This window comes from Sprattus sprattus (assembly GCF_963457725.1).
Source record: "Sprattus sprattus genome assembly, chromosome: 1".
Classification (NCBI taxonomy): Eukaryota; Metazoa; Chordata; class Actinopteri; order Clupeiformes; family Clupeidae; genus Sprattus; species Sprattus sprattus.
This window is the reverse complement of record NC_137920.1, coordinates 45,243,639-45,262,271: the sequence shown is the minus strand read 5'-3', so window position 1 is coordinate 45,262,271 and position 18,633 is coordinate 45,243,639. Positions and strand designations below refer to the sequence as shown.

At 39.1% G+C, this 18,633-nt stretch overlaps 1 protein-coding gene across 3 annotated transcripts in view; it reads left to right on the top strand.

Annotated features, from left to right (window-relative positions):
- The window catches only part of ubr1 (ubiquitin protein ligase E3 component n-recognin 1), a 101,308-nt gene that overhangs the window by 36,061 nt on the left and 46,614 nt on the right, over positions 1-18,633 (top strand). For all 3 annotated transcript variants that reach the window (XM_080849270.1, XM_080849269.1, XM_080849268.1), the window contains 11 exons: positions 1,377-1,557; positions 1,805-1,866; positions 2,064-2,174; positions 3,729-3,794; positions 4,386-4,484; positions 4,641-4,704; positions 4,852-4,976; positions 5,779-5,831; positions 17,509-17,611; positions 17,702-17,750; positions 18,011-18,165. In XM_080849270.1, the coding sequence (XP_080705396.1) occupies positions 1,377-1,557; positions 1,805-1,866; positions 2,064-2,174; positions 3,729-3,794; positions 4,386-4,484; positions 4,641-4,704; positions 4,852-4,976; positions 5,779-5,831; positions 17,509-17,611; positions 17,702-17,750; positions 18,011-18,165 (1,068 nt within the window). The remainder of the gene's footprint in view (positions 1-1,376; positions 1,558-1,804; positions 1,867-2,063; positions 2,175-3,728; positions 3,795-4,385; positions 4,485-4,640; positions 4,705-4,851; positions 4,977-5,778; positions 5,832-17,508; positions 17,612-17,701; positions 17,751-18,010; positions 18,166-18,633) is intronic.

Here is an 18,633-nt window from a genome sequence, read left to right as displayed (position 1 = left end):
ATTACTGTTATTCCACTTACCTCAGCTTGTATGCAAAGGTTTGGGCAAATATACGGTACATTTTGTTCAGTTTGTGTTCGGCCACCATCACCCAAGGTGTGTTTGGAGAAAACATCGTAGACAGCTGTTAAGCATTGAGTGTCACTGAGCGCACTGAGGGGCTGTTGTAGCCTGTGGCCATGTCCTCCCAGTGGCCCCACTCTCCATCTGTCCAGGGACACTTACATGTAAATAACTAGGACCGTTTCCATCGTGCTTTTTCATTTGTCTTGGTGGTCTCCCTTCTGGGGCCAGATGTTTTTTCTCACTTTTTTCAGCATCTTTTTGGAACATCCTTCACCCCATGGTTCACCAATAGATGAGCACGATTAACTTGATCCATAATTGTGCTAAACACCCTTTTGTTTTTGATGTTCAAAATATAATCACTAACTAAACAAAAAAATAATTGATTTAGCTGCCTTGTACTCCTCTAAAATGCATAGATTTTCAGCTAGTGAAAACTGTGAAAGACCAATGCATATAGAGTGGCCATGTCCTCCCAGTGCCTCCACTCTCCATCTGTCCAGGGACACTGACATAACTAGGACCGTTTCCATCTGCCTTTTACCTTCGTTTTGGTGGTCCCCCTTCTGGGGCTGGATGTTTTTTCAGCATCTTTTTGGAACATCCTTTCCCCCATGGTTCACCAATAGATGAGCACTATTAAATTGGTCCATAATTGTGCTAAACATTGATTGATGCTCAAAATATAATAACTAACTAAACAAAAAATAATTGATTTTTCCCGTTGTCTTTAATGAAACACATTTTTCCTACTATGGCTGAACATGGAGCAGCTGGAAAGTTCCAAACATTGGTGTCAAGTCAACTTTATTTGTATTGCATATTAAAAAACAGCAGAAGTTGTGCACTTTTCAGTTGGAAGGAAAGTAGATTGATAATACATTTAGTGAAGAATTGAAGGGAATAAAAAGAGATTAAACAATTAAAAACAAATAAAAGGAATACAAAAATAAACATGAAAAAAAAAAAACCTAATGAAAGACCAAAAAGGTAAAGTGATAAAGTGAATAAATAGATAAATACTTAAAAGTAAACTAATTTAACCCACTATAAAAGATAACATGGAAATAGAAGACTTAAGAAAATAAAAGCACTAAGAAAGCGAAACATGATCATGCTCTGGACCCCACTAGTTGTACAGTACCCTAGGTGCAAATGTTGACCACACATCTGTACCCACAGCCTGAGCATGGAATGATTCTTCTTCATGCCTTTTACTGTTTCTGTGACCCACAGGAGATGGTTCTCCTCATGGCCTTTAAAGAATTCCACAGGTTCTTCATGTCTTTTACTGTTTCTATGACCCACAGGAGATGGTTCTCCTCATGGCCTTTAAAGAATGCCACAGGTACTTCCTGCGCTGCACCAATCAGCCTCTCCACAGTGAACCAGTAGATGCATACATGTGTAAGCACATATTCCATCACCGGCCCTACAAGGTATCTCAAGAGCCAGTCAGCATCCATCTGCCCATCTCTAGACTGTTAGCAGGTAAAGAAAACCATTCTCAAATGTCTGTGTTTGTGTTTTTTGTGTCTAAGTACATGGCCTTTTGTTTTAGTTGTATTTGTATTATTTATTTTCTTTCCATCTGTGCTATTCTGTCTCTGTTCACCCTATGGCATTTAATCTGCAACTCTCATTGACTCCCACCCCTGGCTTCTAGTGGCTTTTAGGCTATATATATACAACTGTGTACATCCTGACTTGGTGCTCCTTTACCTTTCCTGTTTGTTAGGTCTCTATGTACACTTGTGCAGGACAGGAGCCTTAAAACTTCTCCCTCAGTATATGGACCTAGTAAGTCAGTCTTCTAACATTTGCTGGTCGTGTTTTCGGCCTTATATTATTAAAACAGTCAGTCTGATGTCTAATACTGCAGCTTTCATAGTTGTATTACTTATTTCTAGGCTGATATTTGTGTGTGTGTGTGTGTGTGTGTTTGTGTGTGTGTGTGTGTGTGTGTGTGTGTGTGTGTGTGTGCACACATGCTTTAGGAGAGTTTAGACTTCACCTTCTTGGCTGAGCATCCTTTACGCTGTGTGGTCCTGGCAGCTCAAGTGTCAGCAGAGATGTGGCGCAGGAATGGGCTCTCTCTTGTCAGCCAGGTAGGCCTTTCTCTTTTCATCTCTAGCTTATTCAATATGGATCTCATACTCAGATATCTCAGCTTTTTTTTTAATTTGAGAAGTTCTGTGAATCAGCTTGCCTTTTTCTTCGGTAGTCTTTAAGTCTTCCAGAACACTTCACATCAAACCAAACAGAGCAAGTATTTAGGAAGCTAAAGTTGCCAAAGGTATTAGAAACTCAGCCATAACTAAGATGTTAATTAGGTGATGGTAAATATAGGGCATTTAGGAAACAAACACTACTGTAGATAAGCAGAAGGGTTTGTTTATTTTAGCTTTAAAATATAGTGGAATAGTCACCCAACTAGAAACTATTAGTACCTGTAGGAATTTAGGCCAAATTTGATTTACATAGGCCATGAAAACACAGGCCCAGTGACTGATAATATCTACTTACTCAGACATTACCTGACTAAATACAAACATAAAATGTCAGAAAGTACAATGGAAAGAGCAATTAAATGGGTTGAGAAAAATGATACAACAGGAAAAAAAGGTTCAATTATACGGCGAGGACACGCTGAAGTTACTTAAATTGTCAGAAAACACAGATGGATGATACCAAACTGATTTTGTATTGACGGCCGATATTAAAAGCAGAAATATGGGGCTGGCCGGTGTGGTGTGAATAAACACATGCAACAAGCACACGCAACACAGGCGCCTGGCACACGCAACACAGGCGCCAGGCACACGCAATACCGGCGCTAGGCACAGGCCTTAGAGTCTTAGATTTGAGATTAATGTGTTACATTACCTAAGGGATAATGTATTGTCCGGAGGTCATTCGGGAGAATGACCGACGGACAATACATTATCCCGCTTATTATACGGTAACTTGCCAAAAACGATAGAAGACATTCCTCCAACATACCTCTTTTTACTGATTTAGTTGCCGTTTAGGAATAAATAGTTCTTCAAGCAAATAGAACTTTGAAGTTTCAGGTGTTGCATAGCAACCCATTACTTGCTGACTTCAAATTAACATGAGTCTGTTACGTTAAAATGACCGGAATTCTTGCGGAATGATATGAAAGAGGTGAATTAGAAGTACAAAACCCGTTGCCAATGACAGCGTCATTATCTTTTCGCAGCGGTATGTTAGCAGGAATTAATGTATGGGTATGACGTAGGGATGGCCCATTCAAATCAACGTTACTTTTTGGAACATTCTGAAGAGCCGTATAATAAATTAACTTAAGACCGCCCTGGATAAGCCTGTTGTTAATAGATCTTGAATATTATAAGGTGCATACAGCATGGTGACAGGTCTCTGAAGACAACGGCCTAGCCATGGATGAAATGAATTCATGTTGCCGTTGACTGCATGATTGAAAGTGGACTTATGGTAATACTCTTAACATCTGAATCAATTTAGGCACAACTTTTTTGGATTTGTAGAGGGTAAATGTTAATGTTCCTCCTCATCTTTTTTGATTGGTAGATGGTAAATGTGAATGTTTCTCCTCATCTTTTTTGATCGGTAGATGGTAAATGTTAATGTTTCTCCTCATCTTTGTTATTGCGAGACAGGTATACTACTATCAAGATGTGAAGTGCAGGGAAGAGATGTATGATAAAGACATTATCATTCTTCAGGTAATGCATAGATTTCTATGGAGTGCAATACCTGATGTTTTTGTCACAGACTTACTTTAATAGATTTCATAATTACTCCTGTCCCACCTGCTCACATATAGATGATTTCATAATCACTGCTGTCCCACCTGCTCACATATAGATGATTTCATAATCACTGCTCTCCCACCTTCTCACATATAGATGATTTCATAAGCACTGCTGTCCCACCTGATCACATAGATGATTTCATAAGCACTGCTGTCCCACCTGCTCACATATAGATGATTTCATTATTACTCCTGTCCCACCTCCTCACATATAGATGATTTCATTATTGCTCCTGTCCCACCTGCTCACATATAGATGATTTCATAATCATTCCTGTCCCGCCTGATCACATATAGATGATTTCATTATTACTCCTGTCCCACCTCCTCACATATAGATGATTTCATTATTACTCCTGTCCCACCTCCTCACATATAGATGATTTCATAATCATTCCTGTCCCGCCTGATCACATATAGATGATTTCATAAGCACTGCTGTCCCACCTGCTCACATATAGATGATTTCATAATTACTCCTGTCCCACCTGCTCACATATAGATAGCTGCCTCCAAAATGGACTCCAACCACTTCCTCATGCTGATCCTGTTGCGGTTTGAGCTCTTTGATGTCTTTAACGGAAGCTCAAGCAAAGATCAAGTGAGTTGCTCATATCCTGAGCTCTTATTTTAATTATATATAAATTAATTTGTCAATGACTGGAAAATGTCTGCACTCGCACGCATGCAGAACTGTTTTTGCCTTTTAGAATGGTTTCATTCTGTTTATAGTGAGATGCTTTACCTATTTTTGTAGGAAGTCCTGAGACAGTGGAATAAACTGACAGAGGAGATGCTGTATCTGCTTATCGTCATCGCTGGTAATTCAATCATTAACATTTTTTAAATAATAATTCCCCCTGACCTTTTAAAAGTTACTCTATGGTCATCATGAATTGTTGAATGACTTGCTGAATATGTGTTGTGTCCACTAGCATAATTGACTCATTTGTGTGGGTGATGTGCAGGGGAGCGGTATGTTCCAGGCATCAGTGGTGTGAGCAGAGAGGACGTTACCATGAGGGAGGTTATCCACCTGCTGTGCATCCAACCTATGGCCCATAGCAGTCTCGTCAAGAGCCTGCCAGAGGATGTGAGCTTTCACAAAGTGTCTTCTTTACGTTTCAAACCTCCTCACTTTGCACAGTTTGTGGTCTATTACATTTAGTTTACAATGGATTAAATATAGGCTTTCTACAAGATCATCGGTAATAACACAACAGGAAATCCAGTTACATCATTATTCAAACTTGGTGGTGCTGGATTGGTTTCAGCCACAATTGTTGTAACATGTACTGCAATCAGTGACATTCTAGGAAGAGACAGACCAGTAACAGGAACATGAATACTAAATGTAGTGGATATATGACTGGCTCTTTTTCATCCAAGGCAAAACTTCACCACAATCATGTTGCTGGGAAAAGCATAACTGAAATTTTAAATAAATTAATCATACAAACACTTTTCAAACACCACTGACAGCCAAGTTGGCACTCCTAAAAGTTCCCCCTGGAGGCTCAAGTAGGAACCACAGGTTTGTGTATCTGACCTTTACATGACCATATTTCATAAGAATTAATCTGAAGATAGTGCCAGATCCGGTTGCTCATAAAACATACTTCAACCAATTAGCAAATTGTTGCATTAGCAGAAGTCTGTTTGAATTAAGTTGTTTTAAATAGGATAATAACTTTATCATATTACATAACTTTTGTCATCCCTTCTCATAGAAGAGAATAGCTGGACTACATGCCACTGCTGTGTGTAGATTGATTGCCAAAACATTTGATTCCTTGTAAATGAAGTTTGTAACACAAGTGAAGTGGTGTGAATATTTTCCTGGTTACAGTGTCATGAAATGACATATTTCCCCCCTGTGAATTTACCTTATTTAGGAAAGTCATGAGACTGGCCTGGAGACGGTCATCGCAAAGGTTTCCACTTTCAAGTACGTGCCTGATTATCTTTATCTATATTCCCCTTCTAAAGACGAGTACGTGCCTGATGATCTTTATCTATATTCCCCTTCTTTTTTTTTTTTTAAACATATATTTATTAAGAATTTTGTTCATTTTACAGACAAACAATACAAGACAACACAACAAGGCACATATAATGCAATTTGCTCTCACATATAGCACATATAATAGATGTTCTTGTCACAGTAGACAGTGTGTTACAGTCATTGAAATTACATCTGCTAACTTACATTGTTTACAGGGGAGAACAAATGAAAACAAAACAAAACAGAAACAAAAAGTACTCAATCAGTCTTATCATCCAACCAACCATCAACATCCATGTTGTTATTTTCAAGGAAGTTGTAGAAAATGTTCCATATTTCCCAAAACTTGTCAAGTCTATTTTTTGTTGTGTAACTTATCCTTTCCAAAGCTAAGTAAGAAGTCATTCCCTTCAACCATTGTGATGTGGCACAGGGTGTATCTGATTTCCATGATAGAGCAATACATCGTTTGGCTTCCAGAAAACAAATATTCAGAAGAGACCTAATTTTTTTAGAGGTAGTGAAGTCTTCTGGATAGAGATTCAATAGGCACCATTAAGGACTAAGAGGCACTTTCCTGCCAATGATTTGGCTAGCAAGGTCCACCACCTTACTCCAAAAAAAAGTGTCTTTTGACATTCCCACATACAATGAAATAAGGTACCTTTTTGGTCTTTACATTTAAAGCAGGTATCAGGTATGTTAGGGTTAAAGTGGTGCAATTTAGCTGGTGTTATGTACAGTCTGCTTATCCATTTATATTGTAACAGTTTGGAGTTTGTATTTACGGATTGGGTCTGAGCTAGAAGACATGCCTCTGACCATTCCTCCTCAGTTACATTATCCTGCAAGTCCCTTCGCCATGCTTGAAGTTAGCGCTGTGATGATTCTTTAGACTTGCTTACAAAAAGCTCATAGAGTAATGAAACCTGTCCCCTAAAATGTAAAAACTTCAAAGTGTAATCTTCTAGAGTGGATAGGGGGGGAAGCTTCAAATCATTGCTCTGTCTGGAAAGGATGAAGCTTCTAAATTGTAAATATTTTTAAAAAATTGCAGGAAAATTGCAGGAATCCCATATTTTGATTTGAGCTCTTCGAATGACATGAGAACCAAGTTTTCATTGTAAAGGTCAGCTACCTTAGCTATACCCTGGGCTGCCCATATTTTAAACCCTGGGTCTGCTCTACCAGGTTGGAAGTCATCATTACCAAAAATTGGAGAAAACCGAGATAGTTTAGCTGTTTCTCCTAGGTATGCAAGAGATTTGTGCCAAACCATTAATGTATTTTTGAGAAAAGGATTTTTAGTATGTTTGATTAGTTTATGTTTTTTAGCAGAGAAGATGTACAGGTTTAAAGGTATGTTTGTTAAATGTGCTTCTATTGAAACCCAAGCTGGAGGGTGGTTTCTCTCAAAATAAAACATTCCTGCTCTGATTTGAGCTGCCCAGTAATACCACTCAAGATTTGGTAGTTGTAAACCACCTCTATCATATGGTAAATACAACAGGGAAAGCCTGAGCCTGGGACGCTTGTTGTTCCATATAAAGTTAGAGAAAAGCTTTTTAAGAAAATTAAAGAGTGAGGGTGGAGGAGCAAGTGGAATAGATTGAAAGAGATAAAGAAACTTCGGTCAAATTGACATTTTCAATACATTTATACGCCCAATCATAGAAATGGGTAGATTTGTCCATCTATTTATAAGTTGGGTGACCTTATCAGTTAAGGTATTGTAGTTATTAGGAAAAATTTTGTCAGTGGTAGGGGCAATCTTAACACCCAGGTATGTGAAGCCATTTAGTGAAACCGTAAAAGGAGTAGGAATTGGGGGATGTAGTCGTTCCTTTTCATTCATGAATAATATTACAGATTTGGAGTAATTCATTTTGTATCCCGCAAAGGTGCCAAAAAAATTAATTTGGTCCAATAAAGCTGGTAAAGTCTGTTTCAAATTAGAGCAAAACAAAATGACATCATCAGCATACAGTGCTATTCGATGTTCCATATCTCCTATCCTTATGCCTTTAAAACTAGTATGGTTGCGAATTGCCATGGCCAGCGGTTCAATTGCCAGGGTAAATAACAGTGGAGACAGGGGGCAGCCTTGTCTTGTGCCCCTGTACAACTTAAAGGGTGCTGAAGATAGCCCATTTGTTAAAACTACAGCCTGGGGGTCAGCATAAAGTAGTCTGATCCAGCAGAGAAATTTCTTCTTTATGCCAAATCTTTGAAGAACCTCAAACAGGAAGTGCCACTCCACCTTGTCAAAGGCCTTCTCGGCATCCAATGACAAAATAGCAGTGTCCATACATCCTGAATTTTCAAACTAAATATTAAGAACTCGTCTTTTTATTATGAAAACCCTGTCGTCCCTGAACAAAGCCGTTTTGATCAGAGTGCACCATTTGTGGTAGAAGTGTATCTAACCGTCTGGCTAATGCGTTGCAGAGAATTTTGAGATCGTTATTAAGAAGTGATATTGGTCTATACGATCCACAAAGGTTAGATGCTTTACCTGGTTTTAACAATAGTGTGATTACGGCCATATTTAGAGAGGGGGGGAAGGACCCGCTAGCTAAGGACTCTTTATACATTTCAAGTAAAGGTGGCAGTAGCTTGTCCTGAAAAGCTTTATAGATTTCAATGGGAATCGAATCCTCGCCAGGCGTCTTACCCCCCTTCATACTCCCAGTGGCTGCAGACAATTCCTCAATGGTTAAGTCTAGGTCTAAATCATCCAGGAAGTTTTCTTCAAGAGGCTTGATGTTCAATGAATCCAAAAAGTCTTTTTGTTTTTGCAAGGCTGAGGCTTAAGAGTCTGTGCTGTATAAGTTCTCGTAAAAACTTTTATTAATTTCTTTAAGGTCACTAGTCTCCATCCCATCATCTAACTGAATAGTATTTATTGTTCTTTCAGATTCTGATTGTTTAATACGCCAAGCTAAGAGTTTACTAGCCTTTTCCCCTTGCTCATAATAGGACTGTTTCAATTTCAGCAGGCTTTTAGTTGCCTTATTGACAGATAAAACATTATACTTAGCTCTAAATTCATTAAGTTCTCTAAATGACTGTTGGGAAGGATTTTTGAAGTGTTTTGATTCAGTTTCTTTTATCTTTTTTTCTAACTGTTGCATCTCCAGCCTCCAAGATTTTTGTTTTTAACTTGTATAACTTATCATATGTCCTCTCAGGAAGGCTTTAAATGCTTCCCACCGTATAGCAGCTGATGTTTGAGTTGTGTTATTTACAAAATAATCATCAATTTGTGCCCCAATAAACTTCATATATTCTGGATCCTTCAGCCAAAATGACTGAAGGCGCCACCTCATGGAGAAATTCAGTGACTTTGGCATGTTTAGTCTAAATGAAACTGAAGCATGGTCTGAAATTACAATGCTGTCGTACCAGCTTCTTGTGATTGTGGACATCAAGGAAGCAGAGACCAAAAAGTAGTCAATTCTGGAGAATGTCTGGCAGGTGGCAGAATAACATGAGAAGGTTGACTGATTAGGATAGTCTCTTCTCCATATGTCAGTTAAATTAAATTCTTTTATATATTGTAATAACTCCTTTCGTGTCTGGGCATGGGAGGTATCTATCCCCGTGGATCTATCGATCTCTGGTTGGAGAGTGCAATTAAAATCTCCACCTATTATGAAACTACCAGACAAATCAGCCAGGGACAAAAACAGATTTCTGAAAAAAGACGGGTTGTCATCATTGGGTCCATATAAATTTACCAGATTTAACCTAATTGAGAGTATTTCACATTGAATAATAATGTATCTCCCATATCGGTCTTCATCCACATTGATTAGATGAAAGGGTAGGGAGTTACGTATCAGAGTGATTACCCCACGTGAGCAAGAACTAGATGAAGCAGAAAAAACTCGACCTGGCCACCTCCTCCTCACTTTTACTACATCTTCAGGTGTTAAATGTGTCTCCTGCAGAAAGACTATCTTAGCTTTTAGTTGTTTAATCCTACTCATTACTTGCTTAAGCTTGACAAGTTTGTTTAGACCTCTCACATTCCAAGAGGTGAACTGGAGTTCAAATGACATGGTATAATACTACATTGTATGTGTGGGTTGGAATTGAGTATACAATACAAAGAAAACTTAATTAATAAAAATGAAAATAAAAATATGTGCCTTAAGATGTAGACTTCCCCAAACGAAGTACACGCTTCCCTCCCCTAGATCACACTTGCCGGTATTTCAAAATGATCCAACAGGATTAATCCTCCTGGTTTGGATTAAATCCTGATCAGATCCTAAAAACAGGTATTTCAAAGCAAATCTGATCCTGAAGATTCAGATTCAGATTTGGGAATCCAATCCTGCCTTTGATCTGGATCAAACACTGCTGTTGAGTATTTCAAAATTTAAGTGGGAAATCTGGATCAGTTTGATCCTTAAAATCAGGATCACCCTGATCCCAACTCAGAGGTGGATTTGAGGGAGATTACATGTAAAGGTTTGAACAGTTTAGGTGTAAAATCAGTCAAATTAATTTATTAACATGCATTCAGCACACACAATTAATTTCCATAGCCAAAGCTCAAAAGGTAATGCCATTTGGAGCGGGTCTATGTTAACTGCCTGTCTTCTCTTTCCACAAACATCTGTAAAGAAAAACATATATTAAGGTTTTAGGGCTGTCCCTTTTGTTGACAACTGTTTCCTAAAAAGATATGTACAACACATTTTGAAATCTACACACAATGCCTTGCGAGTGAATGCCTTCAAATGGACTGTGGACCGCGACATACAGACGCTAGCCTATTTACTAGCTTGTTAGCTCCTTAACACAGGAGTCAATGGAGCAGCGTTAGCTCGCATTAGCGCGAACTCTGCTTAATTAAAGATCGCCGAGCTCTTCTTTCAACTTTGTGCTGATTTACGTAATTGGTAAACTCAATATAATGAGTGCCTTTCATCTAGTCTAAGGACGCATCAACTCTGACCAAGATTATACTTTAATTTAGTGACAAAATTTGTGTTAGCTTCTCCTGTTTCTGCTCAAATCTTCGCTCCATTTCCTGTTTCCTGTCTGTGATCCAGGGGGCGGGACGGATTTGGACATCCCAATCTGCTGGTATCAGGATCACTATGATCCAATCTGGCAAAGTTTTGAAATACCGGGATAGATCAGGTTGATCCGTGGATGAGAACAGGGGGATTTGGTTATTCTGATCTGGATTACAAGTTTTGAAATACCGGCCCCAGAAGTGTAGCTGGGTGAATTATTCCGTAACGCAGGTCATGGATAGAAAGGGAGGCTAGTTCTTTCTTTGCTGAATCAAAGACTTTTCTACGTTTAAGCAGATCCGCCGACACGTCGGGAAAAAACATGACATTCTTATCGTCGACAAGTATCTTTCCCTTGCTTCTGGCCGCTTTCATCACTCGAACCTTGTCGGCGTAGTTCAGAAACTTCATCACCACCACTCTGGGGCGTGCAGCGGTTTGTTGGCTTCTATCTTTACTGTTGAGTCTACCAACTCGATGTGCTGTTTCTATAAGCAATGGCCCATTAAAGTTAATTTCACCAAGAGCTTTAGGAATCCACTTTTCCAAAAAGTTACGGACGTCACCTCCTTCGGTTAACTCAGGCACACCCACCAACCGCACATTCGAGCGGCGTGCTCGGTTTTCCAAGTCATCCACCTTTAGCACAAGCTCATCCATAGCTGCTTTCATGGTGGTGGTCTGTGTTTTCAGAGATGTTAGGTCATCCTTATTGGTGACAATTCGGTCTTCAGCTTCGGTCAGTCGGCCAGTCAATGACTTTAATTCGCCTTGCACTCCCTGAATAGCGCCCAATAGCCCATCAAACCTCGACACAAAATCTTCTTTCATTTTCTGGATAGCGTTGAGAATTGGACCAGGGCTAATTGTGTCGTCGTCGCTAGTATTGGAACTAGGTAGCATCGTCGGGCTGGAGGAACCATCGGTTGATTTAGTAGACTTTGAAGTCTTTGGCTGCAGTTTCGGTGGCATTATGGCTGTTTGTTGTGTTTTTGGATCAGTAGTAACTGTTTGGTAATTCTTAGTGGCTTCCTGATTACTTTTCTATGAATTGTGCATGGGAGCTCTCTTTCACACGTCTGCCTAGCAGCGCGCCATAACCGGAAGTCTATATTCCCCTTCTAAAGACGAGTAGGTGCCTGATAATCTCCATCTATATTCTCCTTCTAAAGTCAAAGTCAAGTCAAAGTAGCTTTATTGTCAACTACTTCACATGTGAAGACATACAAAGCAGTCGAAAGAACGTTTCCCACTCTCCCTACAGTGAAACATATAAAGTGTACAGGCACAACAGATAAACATTTCCTAGAGCTAAGTAGTATACAGTATACAGACAAGACATTACATAACTTAACATATCACTAAATAGAACATACAGATAAACGTACAGCAGCATCGTTTTTTTTTTACTTAAAAGTGAGGTTTTGTTAGTGCAAAAAAGGCAATTGGTAATGGCAGCTGTATGATGTATTGTACATTAGCAGTGCAAGTTAAAAGTGATAAAGTGCAGAGACAGTTTGTTTCAGAGTCCTGAGTGATTTGGGGGGGGGGGGGCAACGGAGGCTATACCTTCTTTCAGAGGGTAGGAGGCTGAAAAGGCTGTGTGCGGGGTGGCTGGTGTCCCTGGTACGTGCCTGATTATCTTTATCTACATTCCCTTTCTAAAGACGAGTACGTGCCTGATTATCTTTATTTATATTCCCCTTCTAAAGACGAGTACGTGCCTGATGATCTTTATCTATAGTCCCCTTCTAAAGACGAGTATGTGCCTAAGAATCTCCATCTATATTCCCCTCCTAAAGACGAGTACATTCCTGATAATCTTTATCTATATTCCCCTTCTAAAGACGAGTACGTGCCTGAGAATCTCCATCTATATTCCCCTCCTAAAGAAGAGTACGTTCCTGATAATCTTTATCTTTATTCTCCTTCTAAAGACGAGAATGCGCCTGTTAATCTCCACATATATTCCCCTTCTAAAGACAAAGTAGGTTGCTCAGGTGTCCGTTTTCAAATTATTTGTAGATAGAGGTGGTTGTCTTGCGCCATGTGTTGTGTACTCAGAGTATGCTAACACCAAACTGAATTGAATAAGGGCATAATATTCATTCTAAGGGATTAGGCCTGCTTGGTCACTGGTGCTATGTGTATTACTGTTCAAATAAAACTGGTACGCATAGCCATTAGGGATGCAAATGATTAATCGACTTTAGATGAATTGTCGATTAAGAGGTTGCTCGATCAAAATGTATTAATCACGATTAATCGCTAGAGGGCGCTAGCGCGAGAGACCGGTTGAAAACAAATGTTCTCTGTGTAATGCGGTATTGAAATACAATAGTTCCACTAGCTCACTCAGTTACCATTTGAACACCGTGCATGCTTCTGTCCTGCATGGCACCACCAGTTCACCTGGTCAACCTAAAAATCACAGCTACACTGTATTATACCTTCTCTCGCTTACTGCCGCGAGTTATGGCTTATAGTCTTAAAACTCAGGTTAGCTAATAGCTCGTTAGCGGGCTAGCTCACTGAGACTTCATAGAGTTAGCTACCTAGCTCGTTAGCGGGCTAGCTCACCTTGCTATGAATGTGAATATCTCTGTCTTCTCCCGCGCTAACGTGTGCCCGCGAGTTTGGCTCATGAGAGTAAGTAAGTAAGTAAGAGTTGAGTTGGCTATTTAGCTTGATAGCGGACTAGCTCACTCAGGCTTAATGATTAGATACCTAGCGTTAGCGGGCTAGCTTACCTTTGCCTGATGGCTTGTCATTAAGAATGTAAAGTTACTCTATCCCTCACTACCGTGAGCGCGAGTTAAACTTCAGAGAGTTGTGTTGGCTATTTAGCTTGTAATAGCCTAGATGCAGTTTCTTCATAATCTATAGGCTCAATAATATTCTGTTTGGCTCTATTTCATTTCTTCTATTCTTTTTTGTTTTATGTCTGTTTCAAATGCAAGAACTGAGCCAGTCCATAATTTATTTCTTTTTTTTTTAATTAATGAATGGATTTTGTTATACCATAAAAAAACTTTTCTGCTTTCTTTTCCTAATGCATAATTACTTGAGGAATGTATAATAGAATTATCATAATGTAATGTAATATTATAATAATAATAGGGCCTATTTTTAAAGGCCCTATTGAAGCACTGAAACTCAGGTGAAAAACGCCGCTTATCAATTAATCGAAAGTCGATCGATAAGATTATCAACTAATGATTAATGAATTAATCGATAATTTGCATCCCTAATAGCCATAAGTCAGTGGGCTGCTGTTATTTCCAGACTATTCAATGAGGTTTTTTGATTTTGCAAAATGTCCGCAGCCCTGCCGTTACTACTCGGGTTCGTCCTATACACAGGAATACTAGATAGAAATGCGCAGAGTAACTGCCAAAAAAAACATGAATAGGTCTTTTTTTACTTTTTTTATGTAACAATTTTACAAAAAAAATTGTATGTGACATCATGCAGACTCTGATTTTGAGTCTGATGAACTGTTTTTGAGAGTAGGTTGCACAGACATCTGATGCCAATATCTGTCTTCTCCAAACGGAGTATCAATACAGGTAAACATTGACAGGACCTGTTTTTAGAAACCTGCAGTTGGCAAGTTGATAATGAATTCTGGACATGATTCAAACAAATGTATTTAAACGTAAGACATATTTTCAGTACATAGTCTCATTTTCATCTGCAAATGATATTGTCACACCCACTCAACATCTGGGGCTGTTAGCAGGCATGCATGCAACATATAGTATATATATAGTACACAGAGGAGAAGTTCATAGAATGGAGAATATAAATATATAATGTGGAAAAATAATACTGTGGAATAATACTTACAGTATAGCATGAAATTAAAGAAACACTGACTTGTGTTGTTTTGTCAGAATATATTTATGATGAATCAGTGATGATGAGTAGGCAATAATGTTGACTGTTTAAATGAAGGGTGTAATATAAATTATTCTGTCTTTGTATGTAACTGCCAGATCCCTGTGAACTGAACCAGAGAATAGCACAATAATTGTGTACTCTTAAAGGTTTGCTAAAACAAACTTACACTATATCTCTAAAGGGTTATGACTTTGTTATCAAGTGTTTTCTGACAGGAATAATATTTTAAAATACACAGTTGACACAGTAAACAATAAATATTAAATGACTGTTGGATTATTGATGCCGTTCTCCCAGGAGAGTAGAGTAGAGTGCAGTGGCTTTCACAGCGTTCACTTTGCTACTGGGGAAATAAACACATGTTGCATATCAACAATGTGCACCCTGTCTACAATGACTGTGAACACTCAAGTCATTTCTAAACATGTACATGAAACTAATCAAAAAACAAATGAGTCAAAGATGGGTTCAATTCACCTCCAAAAGTAAATATCATAATAAAAAATTACCCTGCTACATACCCATTACTTTAACTTTGAACAACTCTTTTTTTCTTCACTAAACTTTAAGTGGAGGAGGATGAAGGAGGAGTAGATAAAAGGAAGGAGGCAACAACAGCCAGGAATATAGCTAGCTATTGGTTATATCCAGGAACATAGCTAGCTATTGGTTCAATCCAGGAATATAGCTAGCTATTGCTTCAATCCAGGATTATAGCTAGCTATTGGTTCAATCCAGGAATATAGCTAGCTATTGGTTCAATCCAGGAATATAGCTCACTATTGGTTCAATCCAGGAATATAGCTTGCTATTGGTTCAATCCAGGAATATAGCTTGCTATTGGTTCCAACCAGGAATGCAGCTAGCTATTGGTTCAGTTTTGCTTGCGGGCTGGACAGCTTGAAACTCATCACCCTGTGTTTAAAACTAATAATTTGCATAATAATTAACCAACAGCTATTTGCAAGATCTTCCAGATTGTCTTGAACCTGGAGCTTTGGAGCAAATAAGAATTAATGTTATGCTTAAGATATCTTGACCTCAGCCTTGGAAGCACAAATGAGAAAGGACATCCATCAGAAGTGACCCATGTTTGTCAACCAGCTTGGAACTTCTTCTTCCACTGCATCCACTACATTAAAAAACAGTGTTTTTGTGGATAGTTGAAGAAAGGTGATTCAAAGAGATTCAGTTCTGTTTCACTCAGAGGGCTGGAACATAATCCATGCATGTGTGAGGCCTGAGGAAAACTTTAAACTAAGCGTTATTCACTAGCCTGACGATGTCATACTCATAATTCTAGTCAGAATATGAGTCTGATACTGCTCCATTGAGCTGTGATTATGGGGCGTGTTTCAACGAACCAGGAAAGAAAATGCCTTTTCGCTCAATTGGATACCTAGAACCAATCAGAGCAACGTAGTCTGACCATCTGATACATTAAACTTTTACCAGATCCCGTAGGAAGGACGGCCAAAACATCTTTTCGATCGACAAATGCCTTAATCGCGTTTCTCTGTTCCTCTTTCAAAATGAATGCGCTGTCAATATCTGTGAGAAATGCATGCTCACGTTATACTTATTAGCAGCGAGGCTAGCTAGCTACTTTGTGTTTCAATGGATTTTTGGTCTAAGCGTTAGCAATAACCTAACAATAATGGTCTAGAGAGCTTCAGTTAAGACCTACAATACTCTGCCACATTCGTGTTGCACATACACAACTAACCGAGTCAATGTAGACATAAGAAGTCGTGTAGAGAGCTTCATTCACATAAAATATTTCCCACTAACAGGCTCCCGAGACGCCGCCATCTTGGTACGATTTTGAATTTACCGTTAATTTAACTCAAGCCATCTGTTCCTCTTGCATAAAGCCCGCCCTGACACTTTGATTGGCTGTAGTGTTTTTGGTCGGCAATAATTTCTCCCCAACGGAGCAATGCCAGACCGAACTTCCAGACCAAAAATGTTGTGGGAGGGGTCTGTTATGCAGGCTAGTTATTCACGAATGTAACCCTAAAAATGGCACACGATAGTCCTCTTAAATCATGTGATCATGTGATCTGATGAGGTATAACTAACGATTGTTAGTGCAAGGTGAAAGCTGGTAGCTATCACTGCTCCTTCCCAGGCTATCTTGTTGTGCGGCTCTGTTGCAACGGAACAGGGGTCCTCGTGGCTCACGCTATTGAGTGAGTGATTCACCCGCACAATTGGCACTAAGGCAATCAAGCCATTACCTGCCTATTGAACAAACTAGTAATTAATGATGATATTATTATTGTTATTAATATTATTATTATTGTTATAGAATGATATTAGTAACAAAACAATTAAAAGGTTGGAAAACCTAAACCAGGTTATTGTGTTAGATCTGGTTCATCCTCCTCCCTTTGGGTGTGAGGTGTACCAGACACTGACTAATCTGTTCCCAATGTGAGCCCTCTGCTGCAATGTTGAACATTCGCAGAGTTTTTGCATGATAACCGATGAGCTGTTTGTCTGTTGTGGTGCAGGGCAGGACGCAGATGATATTCTGGGCAAGGCATCTGGCAGCTTTTCTTTCCTTCACAGAACCACAATTACTTACAAACTCATATTTCATTAATTGTTTTAGTTCTAACAAACCAAATTTACTTGAAAAATACCAAATTTTCTGAGTGCCAGCTTTTTCCCCGCCACAGGAAACCAGGGGTGTCAGGGCATGGACTGTACGAGGTTAAAAAGGAATGTCTACAAGAGTTCAACCCATTCTTCTACCACTACACCAAGTCTCAATTCAGCAAGGTGATGCTTTGTCACATTCATAGAAACAGCTTGCATACTGTCATGCCAATGTGCACACAAAGACTGTGTTTTTGTAATTCTTTCCTCTAGGCTGAAGACACACAGAAGAAGAGAAGAGTGCAAGAAGGGAATGATAAAGGTAAATAGCAACGATCAGACAGTGTTAAGATAACTGCACCATATCAGAACTGCATCAAATCCTACTTTTAGGTTCAGAAATGTTATGAAAATTGTAAATTGCATTTTCAACTCTTAGGATCAGATTGAAATGCAGACTGGTTAGCCAAAACTAACATTCATTTTGAATATGAAGGATAAATAGATACTAATTTATAGATATTTAAAATTATGTATTTAAGTTGGAAAGCAAATTCTTCCGTCTTCACTGTTTGTGCTCAGCACTCAGGCCCCCTATACCTCCTCCCTTCACGGAAGCCTTCTCCAGAGTGGTTTGTCTCCTGGGCTGTGATGTGTTCATCCATGTGCTCAGGCACGTGCTCCAGAGAGTGGTCGAAGACCGGGCCCCGCTGTGGACTGAAACCATGATTCAGAGGGTGGGTACTCTTTTCATCAGTAGAAGACAGACGGCCTGGCCTCTATTTGTGCTTGTTATTTCGTCATGGATCTATATTATCAACTGTGAATTATTTTTATATATATTTATTTTTATATATATATTAGTGCTGTCAGTTTATCGCGTTATTAACGGCCTTAACGCAAACCCATTTTTACGCTGTTACATTTTTTATCGCGCAATTTTTTTTTTAGAATAGTTCGTTCGTTTTGCCCTCCCCAACTGTTTAGTAGGCTAACGTCACGTTTGAGTGAATGATGAGCGCGATACAGCGAAATGGATGATAAAGAGCTTCTGAATAGAAAGTTTACCCTTAAAAGTTGTGTTGTGCAAAAGAAGCGAGCTTCACTGTTGTCTGAAAATGTCAACAGGCAGCTGGTTGAAAGCACAGAAGTAGTTGGCTTACCTTTTATTGGTAACCGAACTGTTACGGTTTATTGTTTTTGAA